Here is a 13,569-nt window from a genome sequence, read left to right as displayed (position 1 = left end):
AGATAATTAGTGAATCGGGAAATCGCCTTTGTAGCCTATTGAGGACGGCCGATTGCTCACTAATGGTAAATTAACACTGCATCGCGGGTAATGCGGGTTGTATAAATTCCTATTATAAACCAGGATCGTTTTTCCACATTAAAGCACTAGAATGTTTATTGAAACAGTGACTTTGGGGCCTGTGGAGATTAAGTTGAATGATAAAAGCTAAATGTGGTTTTGAGTTTATTCATTCATCTTATGTTTCTAGTGTTGTTTAGTGGATTATTGTGCTAGGCTGTATGAAATGTTATCTCAATATGGGTGATATTGAATAATCATTTCAGTCTAGGCTGTTTTCTGGCACTAGGTAATTTTTTTTTTAAAGGAGGTTTATTGAGATTATTTGGATTTATTGTGGTACACTTATCAGCTAATTTAATTGCGTAAGTTTATGCTGGTTCAAAATGACTTCAAATGAGGAATTGAATGTGGAGCTTTCTGAAAAGTTTCTAGATAGGTGCACCAAAGAACCACTTTTAGAACTTGCAGAGAGTCATGCTATTGTTTTGACTAGTAATGACAAGAAGCGCAAAGAAGATTTGTTAAGGGCTGTTAAAAGCCAGTTGATAGCCAAAGGAATTCTTGGTATGGGAGATGAGACTTTTGGTAAGGTACTATCTCCAAGAGTAGGGAGAGATGTAATGTCAAGAGAGAAACAAACACAGTTTGAGACGGAGAGACTATCGTTTGAAGGTACTCAAGCATTAAAAGATAAGGAATGGGAAAGACGACTTCAGTTTAAACAATTGGAGCTTGAACAGGATCGTGAGCGTGCTCAGGTTGAGTTGAGAAAATTAGAGTATGCACGTGAGAGTGAACGTGAACAAAGGCAGTACGAGGTGAGGAAGCTAGAGCTCGAACTGGAAGTTAAGAAAGCTGAAGCTTCTAAATCTATTCCGGTTGTGCGGCCTTCTTTTGATGTTGGTCGAAATATTAAGATGGTGCCTCCATTCTGTGAACGTGACGTAGATAAGTATTTTGCTCATTTTGAAAGAGTTGCTTCTTCTCTAAAATGGCCAGAAGAAGTTTGGACTTTACTTCTACAGTGTGTGTTGAAAGGGAAGGCTCAGGAAGTGTTTGCTTCTCTTTCTGATGAAGAGAGTGCAGATTTTAAACAAGTCAAAACTGCTATTTTAAGAGCGTATGAGTTGGTGCCCGAGGCGTATCGCCAATGATTTCGGGGCTACACAAAACTTGAAAACCAAACTTATGTTGAATTCGCTCGGGAAAAAGAGATTATGTTCACAAGATGGTGTCAGTCTAAGGGAATAGAAACTTTTAACCAGTTGAGAGAGTTAATTCTGGTAGAAGAATTTAAAAACTGTGTGCCAGGGTCTGTGTCTATTTATTTGAATGAAAAAAAAGCCCTGACCTTAGCTAATGCGGCTGTGTTGGCTGATGAATTTATTTTGACTCACAGAGTTTCTTTTCCTTGATATTAAACACTTGTGCCAGTGCCAATTTTTTTTATTGCTGATGCCCCCAGAGCGTGAGTGCATGTTCGGTAGTTTGTTCCCCTTTTCTTTCTCCTCTTTCTATCCCGTTTCCTAGGGCCCAGGAAGCCGGAACCAAGTGGAGTGAAGGACAACGGGTGGAGAACGGGTTTTTTGGACATTCCTAGAGGAATGTTTTTTGTGGGGGAGGTGTTACGCCCGCCTGTTGCCCCCTGCTGGCTCTGCTAGACAGTGCAGATGTTAGTTGGGCGACAGGTGTATTCTATCAGTAATCAACCCCCTATTATGGCGTTTGGGATATAAGGTCTGGGTGCTCAAAAGTTGCTCTCGCTCTCTCTCGCCTTGTTTCTCCTGTTTATGTCATTTTCTTAATAGAACCTTCTTTATTGATTTTATGTGTCAGAGAAATATTTTGGTTACCACACGCGTGTTTTTCTTTCTCCCCCTAGACGTTGGTTTTCTTTTGTTTGTTAAATAACTGTTTTCTTGTTTTATCAATAAATTGTTTTATTGTTTCAACCATTTAGTGTTTGCCTCTTTTATGTTGCGGCATATGAGCCAGCCGTAACACGGTCCAAAACAAAGGCGAAGAGCGGTAACTGCTGTTACGGTGTTCTGCCTTCTCCTGGGCTTTTGGAAGTTACTGTTAAGACAATCCATAATTTTCTCGAAAAAACAACAGAATTGACTAACGATATTTATCCACATGATAAAGGAGGTCTTGAATGTCCCAAAAATGTCAATAACTCAATTTTCGAGGTCCACAAAAAGTTATACGGCCTTTTGCCTTTGCACGGCAGTATTACCGTCTAATGCGTTTATATTTCTGTTGAATGCATGATACAGTTTCTCACATCAAAAAAAAAGGTTTCCTGAGGTAACCGTGTTGCTGCTAATATTAGCGTCCTGTCAGCCTCGACGACAAAGTACATATACTGCTGTTCTTCCCCTGCTAAAGCATCTAGTCAACAAATCAATGACTTTATAATGATTCGGCAACATGAACTGAAGTGTTCTGTGTTCATACCGTTTCTCTGTTGGTGTTTTAAACGCGCATCAGATGTGTCAGCGCTCTGTGCAGCGTTCAGTGAAGCGTGCAAACTCACGTGTCCTCACGTGTTAATGTAAACAGTGATAGTTTTTCATTTGTCCTCTAGAGGCCGCTCTCGCGCTATATAATGCCAGCAGGCCCTTCTCAGAGCTCTCGTAGGCTACTGTGTAATGACAGCAGCCTTCTCAGCCGCTCCCGCAACGGACACAAACCGGAAAAACTATCGGTAGTGATTTTGCCGATAGCCGATTGTTCCACCAATCAGCTATCGGTGCCGATTAATCAGCAAATCCGATGAATCGGTCGACCTCTACAAATGATAGAAATATTATTTCAGTAAAACAATAAGCTGTTCAGTCTGTTGTTGCGTCGCAGTTGACAGTAATTTGAAGACAAAGATCATATAAATGGTTTTCCTCAGCACCAGCGGCTGGATGTGTTCATTACAGCAGGTTTAGTTGAGAACTGAACTGAATCTGCTTCATCTTCCCTTCTGCAGGTTTGTGAGTCCTGCTGCAGATGAAGCCTGTCAGTATGTGAAGAGCGTTGTGGGTATAAACCTGTTACTCCAGAGAGAGCTGAATCTGAGTGAACATGATCTAGGAGACACACGAGTGAAGCAGCTCTCTGCTCTACTGGAGGATAAACACTGTCAACTCAACACACTGACGTGAGGATTGATCATTTATAATCTTACTTTACTCTTAAAGGTGTCATGAACTGGCTCAGTAACATCATAACTAATCAGTAATAGGCTCTTTTCTACACTGGTTTTGAGGCTCTCTCCTGAACGCTGGGTTTTGATGGGCGTGTCACTGGAGACTAGAAGTAAACGCCCACAGCTAGGATTGGATAAGATTTGCATATTTAATGAGCTGTCGGTTCTCATGAGGGATTGATTTGAAAGCGGCACCGGAATAATGATCTGACAGGGCTCAGTCTCAAAACATCTTTATCAAACAAACACACTGATTTATCTCTCCACTCGCGATTGATTGTTTTTTATTACTTGGCCCACCCAATCGGTTGACATAATCGCAAACCTCAAACACACACACACACACACACACACACACACACACACACACACTTGCAAGCGCTCTTCAAACATCATCTTCAAAACACACAGCGCCGGGACGTTGGGCTTTTGTGAGTTCAGCGTGCTAAAGGTATGTTCTGTTACACACGTACACATAATCAAAATGATCTGTAACAATGCAACACTATCACATATAAAAACATTGTTCACAAATGATTATCTTGCCATCTTCAGTGTGTTTATTGTTGTTTATTGTTTATTGCGTTTAGCTACATGAGTCGGTGGGTGGGGCTACAGAAACAGCAGGTGGGCGGGGCTACAGAAACAGCAGGTGGGCGGGGCTACAGAAACAGCAGGTGGGCGGGGCTACAGAAACAGCAGGTGGGCAGGGCTACAGAAACAGCAGGTGGGCGGGGCTACAGAAACAGCAGGTGGGCAGGGCTACAGAAACAGCAGGTGGGCAGGGCTACAGAAACAGCAGGTGGGCGGGGCTACAGAAACAGCAGGTGGGCAGGGCTACAGAAACAGCAGGTGGGCGGGGCTACAGAAACAGCAGGTGGGCGGGGCTACAGAAACAGCAGGTGGGCGGGGCTACCTAAGCAGGTGGGTGGGGCTATAGGAACAGGAGTACACATTTATCTGCAGAGGCGGAGTTTCCTCTTCTATTACGTCATTATTTGAGAGCCTCGTTTTCTGGGCCTGGTGTCTATAAAAGCTTTTCTTTGACTAATAAGGAAGTTTTCATCTCTGAAACTTACAGGATATTCTTATATTACCATGAGCTTTTATATATCAAAGGCTCAAGGGAAAGTTGATTTCTCAATTCATCACCCCTTTAATACTAATGTTACTGGAGCTGATATAATATTTCCTGACCTGAGCCTGATCTGATCTGGTGAAACGATGATGATCTCACTTCCTCTGTCTGTTTTATTTGCTTATGAAGATGATTTGACTTTACAGAATAAAGACTTCTCAAGTCACATCATTTATAGCTCTGCACTTTCTGGTGTGACATCATCGGAGCGCACGCCCAGCAGAGGCTATAATAGATGTGTCACGTGTATCAGACCATACTGTGTGTGTGTGTGTGTGTGTGTGCGCAGCTCTCTCTGTTTCTCTGCTAGGAGTTAGTTTGGCTAAAACATTCTCTTTTTTCTCTACACTCTTTCTGACAAGTGAAAAGAAAACGAACCAAAGAAAATGAGGGATTTACCAAACAAGCGTTGTGTGTCTCCGTGTTCACGTCCTATGGCTGAATCGGACACACATCAGCATTGCTTTGTTTGTTTGGGGGAAGAACACACTGCCCTTGTGTTGGATCAGGCCGAGTGTGAGCATTGGGAATTGTTCACAGTTAAAATGTTACGCACTCGTCTTGCTTACTTCCAATGACCAGCACACACTATTCCATGGGGCTCGTGAATGGATCCGGCTGAGGGCGAGAGACGGGTCTGTCCCTATCACTCACTCGATCTCTCTCCTGGTTTGACATCATCATTAAAGGGTTATTTCACCCAAAAATGAAAATGAATTACTATCCCTCATGTCGTTCCAAACCCATAAGACTTTTGTTCATCTTCAGAATACAAATGAAGATCCTTTTGGTGATATCTGAGTCCTCCATAGACAGCAACGTAACTGCAACTTAAAAAAGTTCATCAAGAAAGAGGAAAACTAATCCATATGAATTGAGCGGTTTAGTCCAAATGTTCTGAGGATGTTTAATCGCTTTTTATGATGAACAGATTTATTGAAGGCTCTTACTCGCATATAAACATTGATCAGTAATATAAACTGAAGCTCAGCCGTGCTGTGTAACCAATGAGGGTCATTCTCGTGTGTCGTGTAACTGCAGCACGATTGTTCTCACGCCTCATTCAAGTTCAGTTGAGCTTCTGCTCATGTTCGCTGATCAATGTTTATATGTGAGTGAATGCCTGAACTAAATCTGTTCATCATAAAACACGATTGAGTCGATCGCTGTCAGAGGCGACAGTAACGGGACTGAGATGCTGCGCTTCATTACCGCACTGGAGATGTCCCAGGACTGCTCTTCACCTGTCGACACACCTGTGGCACATCTATTATAGACGAGCGCGCATTCTGATGATGGCACTGCAGAGGCTATAATAGGTCCACGCCAAAAAGGTTTTTTTCTTTTACCTAGTTAATAATTGTTTAATTTTAAGAATTTAGCACAATTTACTGAATGTGTACATACAGAAATCTGCTTTTACAACAGAATGAAGAAGGGATGCAACAAATAGTGAAATTAAAATGAAAAGAAATAGTATCTTTCAGCAAACAGAACTAGTGGACCGGGTTTCAAAACAGATGATTGGAAACTAAAAGCCTGATGTAGCTCTTCAATAAGATGATCATCACAGATCTGAGTCATTTTCTCTTTCTGTCTTCAGTCTGAGTGAATGCAGTATTACAGAGGAACAGAGTCTCATCCTGACTTCAGCTCTGAAATCAAACCCATCACACCTGAGAGAGCTGGACCTGAGCAGGAATACACTAGGAGACTCTGGAGTGAAGCCCTTATGTGACGTACTGAAGGATTCACACTGTAAACTGGAGAGATTGAGGTCAGTCACATTCACAGACAAGAAAGAAAAAGTGTTTTGATATTTGAAAGAAACAGAATAAAGAGTTTGTTTTCCTCATTTCTCCTAATGTAGGTTAAGCTCCTGTGATATGACAGATGAAGGTTGTTCTGCTGTGACTTCAGCTCTGAAATCAAACCCATCACACCTGAGAGAGCTGGACCTGAGCTGGAATAAACTAGGAGACTCAGGAGTGAAGCCCTTATGTGCCGTACTGGAGGATTCACACTGTAAACTGGAGAGATTGAGGTCAGTCACATTCACAGACAAGAAAGAAAAAGTGTTTTGATATTTGAAAGAAACAGAATAAAGAGTTTGTTTTTCTCATTTCTCCTAATGTAGGTTAAGAGACTGTGATATGACAGATAAAGGTTGTTCTGCTGTGACTTCAGCTCTGAAATCAAACCCATCACACCTGAGAGAGCTGGACCTGAGCTGGAATAAACTAGGAGACTCTGGAGTGAGAAACCTCAGTGATCTACTGATGAACCCACAATCACAGCTGGAGAAACTACAGTTAGTATCATTATACTGTACAGTTACAGTGAGATTACAGTTCACTGTTTAGCTCAAGTCACATCATTTATACCGCAGCATTGCATCTTCTGGCCTTTGCCATTGGTCACAAGTACAATTCAGTTTTTAACTAATAAATAATTACATTTCAAGTGTTTGAAACAATGAACTGATTGTGTGAGTCTGGGTAAGATGCCCCCAGGGGTAAGATGACCCGCCACCTTAATGTTTTTCTCCTGACCATAGACGAGACAAAATCTCATCTCAGCACTTTTGATGAATGCCTACGCTATTTTTAATATTTTAATTTCATCTGAATATCAACATTTGTGAGGTTTTGAGGTTAATTTCTCTCATTTTGTGTCTGGAAAATATTTATCAGTGACATTATATTATGTTGAATACCAAAGTTTGTGTCTATTTGTTAATGAGGGATTTGTGGACTCATTCATGTTTTTATATTTGTGGAGTTACAGTTATAGTTTTTATTTTGAAGTAAAAAGATCAAATTAGAAGTGTTTCTATGACACATCTTCAGTTAAAATATGAGCTATTAAATATGTAAATATTCATACGCCTGTACATTCGTCACAGAATAATTTTACCTTTCAGATGAATCTCTTTTACTGGGATTCTGCTTTGTCTCTCATCAGTTATTCAATTATTAAACTAAATTGTCAAAATGTCATTTTAAATAGAATAGCTAATTTAGTATTTTACATTAAAGGTGCACTATGTGGTATTTTTGCAGTAAAATATCCAAAAACCACTAGGCCAGTGTTATATATTTTGTTCAGTTGAGTACTTACAATGTCCAAAATTTTTCCAACTATTTGTAAATTGTGAGAAATGCTATTTTAACTGAGGACCGGGACGTTTCAGGATAGCGTCTGAGGAAGTCGCCTGTCAATGGCGTCATATCTGCGCTACCCTCGGTTTTATTCTGCAGAAGCGCTTTTCTCTTAGCAGTGTGAACATGTCACAGCAGCGCCGAGCGAACGCACAGAGGAACGTCATAACATCATTTTAAACACACTTAAATGTATCTAATATGATAAACAGAGCTGATTTACCTTATAGTCATGACCGGAAAAAGCGGAGGCGACTGTGTCCCGTCCCGTCATAATAAAAGTCCCAGTGTTCATGAGCCGTGTGTTTGTATAACAATCACTCCAGCAGCCGTGCTCAGCTCCACATCACTCGCTCCTGCTCTGCTTTACACTTACATTAACATTAATAACCGCATCCATGAACATGATTTCTGCCCGAGTCCTATTTTCCACCGGCTGTGAGGTGAAGACCACATTTCCCAAGACATTGCGCTCACACTTGGCGTCATCAAACTACGCCTTTGTTTTGAATAGGCGCCCTCCAGTGGACGGAAAGTTGCATAGGGCACCTTTAATGACACTTTAATATATGTATAAATATTATTAAGAGTTATATGAGAGTTTGTGGGGCTCAGGCATCATATCCTGCACAGGCTAAACTTCTCTTTAAATATGTTAAACTTTAACAGTAAATCCACATTGTCCTGAAGGGCGGCGTCTTCTCCATCTTACCCTACATGTTGATCTGCAGAAATATCATGAGATTTACATCTGCTGCAGAACTAGTGTGACACGATTACAAGCTGAATATGGAAACTATAGACTAAATGACAGACTATATGCTGTAGCTCTTCAATAAGATGATCATCACAGATCTGAGTCATTTTCTCTTTCTGTCTTCAGTCTGAGTGTGTGCAGTATTACAGAGAAACAGAGTCTCATCCTGACTTCAGCTCTGAAATCAAACCCATCACACCTGAGAGAGCTGGACCTGAGCTGGAATACACTAGGAGACTCTGGAGTGAAGCCCTTATGTGCCGTACTGAAGGATTCACACTGTAAACTGGAGAGATTGAGGTCAGTCACATTCACAGACAAGAAAGAAAAAGTGTTTTGATATTTGAATGAAACAGAATAAAGAGTTTGTGTTTCTCATTTCTCCTAATGTAGGTTAAGCTCCTGTGATATGACAGATAAAGGTTGTTCTGCTGTGACTTCAGCTCTGAAATCAAACCCATCACACCTGAGAGAGCTGGACCTGAGCAGGAATAAACTAGGAGACTCTGGAGTGAGAAACCTCAGTGATCTACTGATGAACCCACAATCACAGCTGGAGAAACTACAGTTAGTATCATTATACTGTACAGTTACAGTGAGATTACAGTTCACTGTTTAGCTCAAGTCACATCATTTATACCGCAGCATTGCATCTTCTGGCCTTTGCCATTGGTCACAAGTACAATTCAGTTTTTAACTAATAAATACAGCTGGAGAAACTACAGTTAGTATCATTATACTGTACAGTTACAGTGAGATTACAGTGGCTAGTCAATGTTATGCTTAAAGTGTCGTAACAGAGCATTAAAGGGTTAGTTCAGCCAAAAATGAAATGTCTGTCATTAACTCCTCTCCCTAATGTCGCTCCACACCCGTAAGACCTCCGTTCATCTTCACACACAGTTTAAGATATTTTATATTTAGTCCGAGAGCGTATGCAAGTGTATGCACACTATACTGCCATGTCCAGAAAGGAAATAAAAACATCATCACAGTAGTCCATATGAGACATCAGTGGGTTAATTAGAGTCTCTTGAAGCATCCAAAATACATTTGGGTCCAAAAATAACAAAAACTACGACTTTATTCAGCATTGACTTCTCTTCCGCGTTTGTGTTCAATCCTCAAATAAAGATTCAAACGGTTATGAATCAGCGAATCGATTCATGATTCGGATCGCCAATGTCTCGTGATTTCAGCAGTTTGACACGCGATCCGAATCATGAATTAATTTGCTGATTCATAACCGTTTGAGGCCTTACAGGTGTGGAATGACAGTAGTCATTAATGACATCAATTTTATTTTTGGGTAAACTAACCCACTTAGATCTCTGCATTAGAAAATCATAGAGACATAGGGGTTGGTTTATGTCATTCATACTGGCAAGGTGATTTTGGGTTATCATTATGGGATGCTCCAACTCCATAGCAACCACCCAGATTACCCTAGCAACCACATAGCAGCGCCATAGCAACCACCCATAACACCATAGCAACTGCCTAGCAACCACCCAGAACAACATAGCAACTGCCTAGCAACCACCTTGCAATGCAATTGCAACCACCTAGAGAACCCTAGCAACCACCCGGAATACCTTAGCAACTGCCTAGCAACACCCTAGCAACCACCCAGAATACCCTAGCAATGCCCTAGCAACCACCCAGAACACCCTATCAACCGCCTAGCAACCACCTAGAATACCTTAACAACCGCCTAGCAACACCCTAGCAACCACCTAGAACACCCTAGCAACTGCCTAGAAACCATCCAGAATACCCTAGCAACCGCCTAGCAACCGTCTCCAAACCATACAACATCGCTGGTCTCACTACTGTGCTGTACACCTTTCCTTTCATTCTTGCTGGTACACTTTTATCACACAACAGACCTGACACTTTTCTTTACCCATTCCAACCTGCCTGCACAGGCTTCTTCACCTCTTTTCCACACTCCCCATTGCTCAGGACTGTTGACCCTAAGTACTTCAAATCCTGCACCTTTACCTCTTCTCCCTGTAACCTCACTGTTCCACTTGGTTCCCTCTCATTCACACACAATTATTCTGTCCTGCTTCGATTAACCTTCATTCCTCTCCTCTCCAGAGCAATCCTCCACCTCTCTAGACTTTCCTCCACCTGCTCTCACTACAGATCACAATGTCATCCGCAAACATCATAGTCCATGGAGATTCCTGTCTGACCTCATCTGTCAGCCTGTCCATCACCACTGCAAACAAGAAGGGGCTCAGAGCCGATCCTTGATGCAAACTCACCTTCACCGTGAAGTCCTCTGTCTCACCTATGGCACACCTTACCCCGTCCTACCGCTCTCATACTTATCCTGGACCACTCTAACATACTTCTGTCTCACCTACGGCACACCTTACCCCCGTCCTACCGCTCTCATACATATCCTGGACCACTCTAACATACTTTTGTCACCTACGGCACACCTTACCCCATCCTACCGCTCTGACACATATCCTGGACCACTCTAACATACTTCTGTCTCACCTACGGCACACCTTACCCCGTCCTACCGCTCTCATACATAACCTGGACCACTCTAACATACTTCTGTCTCACCTACGGCACACCTTACCCCGTCCTACCGCTCTCATTCATATCCTGGACACACTCTAACATACTTCTGTCTCACCTACGGCACACCTTACCCCATCCTACCGCTCTCATACATATCCTGGACCACTCTAACATACTTCTGTCACCTACGGCACACCTTACCCCATCCTACTGCTCTCACACATATTCTGGACCACTCTAACATACTTCTGTCTCACCTACGGCACACCTTACCCCATCCTACTGCTCTCATACATATCCTGGACCACTCTAACATACTTCTGTCTCACCTACGGCACACCTTACCCCAACTACCGCTCTCATACATATCCTGGACCACTCTAACATACTTCTGTCACCTACGGCACACCTTACCCCGTCCTACCGCTCTCACACATATCCTGGACCACTCTAACATACTTCTGTCTCACCTACGGCACACCTTACCCCGTCCTACTGCTCTCACACATATCCTGGACCACTCTAACATACTTCTGTCTCACCTACGGCACACCTTACCCCGTCCTACTGCTCTCACACATATCCTGGACCACTCTAACATACTTCTGTCACCTACGGCACACCTTACCCCGTCCTACCGCTCTCATACATATCCTGGACCACTCTAACATACTTCTGTCACCTACGGCACACCTTACCCCGTCCTACTGCTCTCACACATATCCTGGACCACTCTAACATACTTCTGTCACCTACGGCACACCTTACCCCGTCCTACTGCTCTCACACATATCCTGGACCACTCTAACATACTTCTGTCTCACCTACGGCACACCTTACCTCGTCCTACCGCTCTCATACATATCCTGGACCACTCTAACATACTTCTGTCACCTACGGCACACCTTACCCCGTCCTACCGCTCTCACACATATCCTGGACCACTCTAACATACTTCTGTCTCACCTACGGCACACCTTACCCCGTCCTACCGCTCTCATACATATCCTGGACCACTCTAACATACTTCTGTCTCACCTATGGCACACCTTACCCCATCCTACCGCTCTCACACTTATCCTGGACCACTCTAACATACTTCTGTCACCTACGGCACACCTTACCCCATCCTACCGCTCTCACACATATCCTGGACCACTCTAACATACTTCTGTCTCACCTACGGCACACCTTACCCCGTCCTACCGCTCTCATTCATATCCTGGACACACTCTAACATACTTCTGTCTCACCTACGGCACACCTTACCCCGTCCTACCGCTCTCATACATATCCTGGACCACTCTAACATACTTCTGTCTCACCTACGGCACACCTTACCCCGTCCTACTGCTCTCATACATATCCTGGACCACTCTAACATACTTCTGTCTCACCTACGGCACACCTTACCCCATCCTACTGCTCTCATACATATCCTGGACCACTCTAACATACTTCTGTCTCACCTATGGCACACCTTACCCCGTCCTACCGCTCTCATACATATCCTGGACCACTCTAACATACTTCTGTCTCACCTACGGCACACCTTACCCCGTCCTACTGCTCTCATACATATCCTGGACCACTCTAACATACTTCTGTCTCACCTATGGCACACCTTACCCCGTCCTACCGCTCTCATACATATCCTGGACCACTCTAACATACTTCTGTCACCTACGGCACACCTTACCCCGTCCTACCGCTCTCATACATATCCTGGACCACTCTAACATACTTCTGTCACCTACGGCACACCTTACCCCGTCCTACCGCTCTCATACATATCCTGGACCACTCTAACATACTTCTGTCTCACCTACGGCACACCTTACCCCGTCCTACCGCTCTCATACATATCCTGGACCACTCTAACATACTTCTGTCTCACCTACGGCACACCTTACCCCGTCCTACTGCTCTCATACATATCCTGGACCACTCTAACATACTTCTGTCTCACCTACGGCACACCTTACCCCATCCTACTGCTCTCATACATATCCTGGACCACTCTAACATACTTCTGTCTCACCTATGGCACACCTTACCCCGTCCTACCGCTCTCATACATATCCTGGACCACTCTAACATACTTCTGTCTCACCTACGGCACACCTTACCCCGTCCTACTGCTCTCATACATATCCTGGACCACTCTAACATATTTCTGTCACCTACGGCACACCTTACCCCGTCCTACCGCTCTCATACATATCCTGGACCACTCTAACATACTTCTGTCTCACCTACGGCACACCTTACCCCGTCCTACTGCTCTCATACATATCCTGGACCACTCTAACATACTTCTGTCTCACCTACGGCACACCTTACCCCGTCCTACCGTTCTCATACATATCCTGGACCACTCTAACATACTTCTGTCTCACCTACGGCACACCTTACCCCGTCCTACCGCTCTCATACATATCCTGGACCACTCTAACATACGTCTGTCTCACCTACGGCACACCTTACCCCATCCTACCGCTCTCATACATATCCTGGACCACTCTAACATACTTCTGTCACCTACAGCACACCTTACCCCGTCCTACTGCTCTCATACATATCCTGGACCACTCTAACATACTTCTGTCACCTACGGCACACCTTACCCCGTCCTACCGCTCTCACACATATCCTGGACCACTCTAACATACTTCTGTCACCTACGGCACACCTTACCCCGTCC

The 13,569-nt window shown here is 43.6% G+C and overlaps 1 protein-coding gene across 1 annotated transcript in view; it reads left to right on the top strand.

Moving 5' to 3' along the window:
* The window catches only part of LOC137092496 (NLR family CARD domain-containing protein 3-like), a 70,719-nt gene that overhangs the window by 46,003 nt on the left and 11,147 nt on the right, over positions 1-13,569 (top strand). Inside the window, exons 11-16 of the mRNA XM_067456756.1 lie at positions 3,047-3,217; positions 6,007-6,180; positions 6,274-6,447; positions 6,541-6,714; positions 8,448-8,621; positions 8,715-8,888. Coding sequence (XP_067312857.1) covers positions 3,047-3,217; positions 6,007-6,180; positions 6,274-6,447; positions 6,541-6,714; positions 8,448-8,621; positions 8,715-8,888 — 1,041 coding nt within the window. The remainder of the gene's footprint in view (positions 1-3,046; positions 3,218-6,006; positions 6,181-6,273; positions 6,448-6,540; positions 6,715-8,447; positions 8,622-8,714; positions 8,889-13,569) is intronic.

Source organism: Pseudorasbora parva, chromosome 11 (assembly GCF_024679245.1).
Source record: "Pseudorasbora parva isolate DD20220531a chromosome 11, ASM2467924v1, whole genome shotgun sequence".
Classification (NCBI taxonomy): domain Eukaryota; kingdom Metazoa; phylum Chordata; class Actinopteri; order Cypriniformes; family Gobionidae; genus Pseudorasbora; species Pseudorasbora parva.
This window is presented reverse-complemented; position numbering and strand designations above follow the sequence as displayed.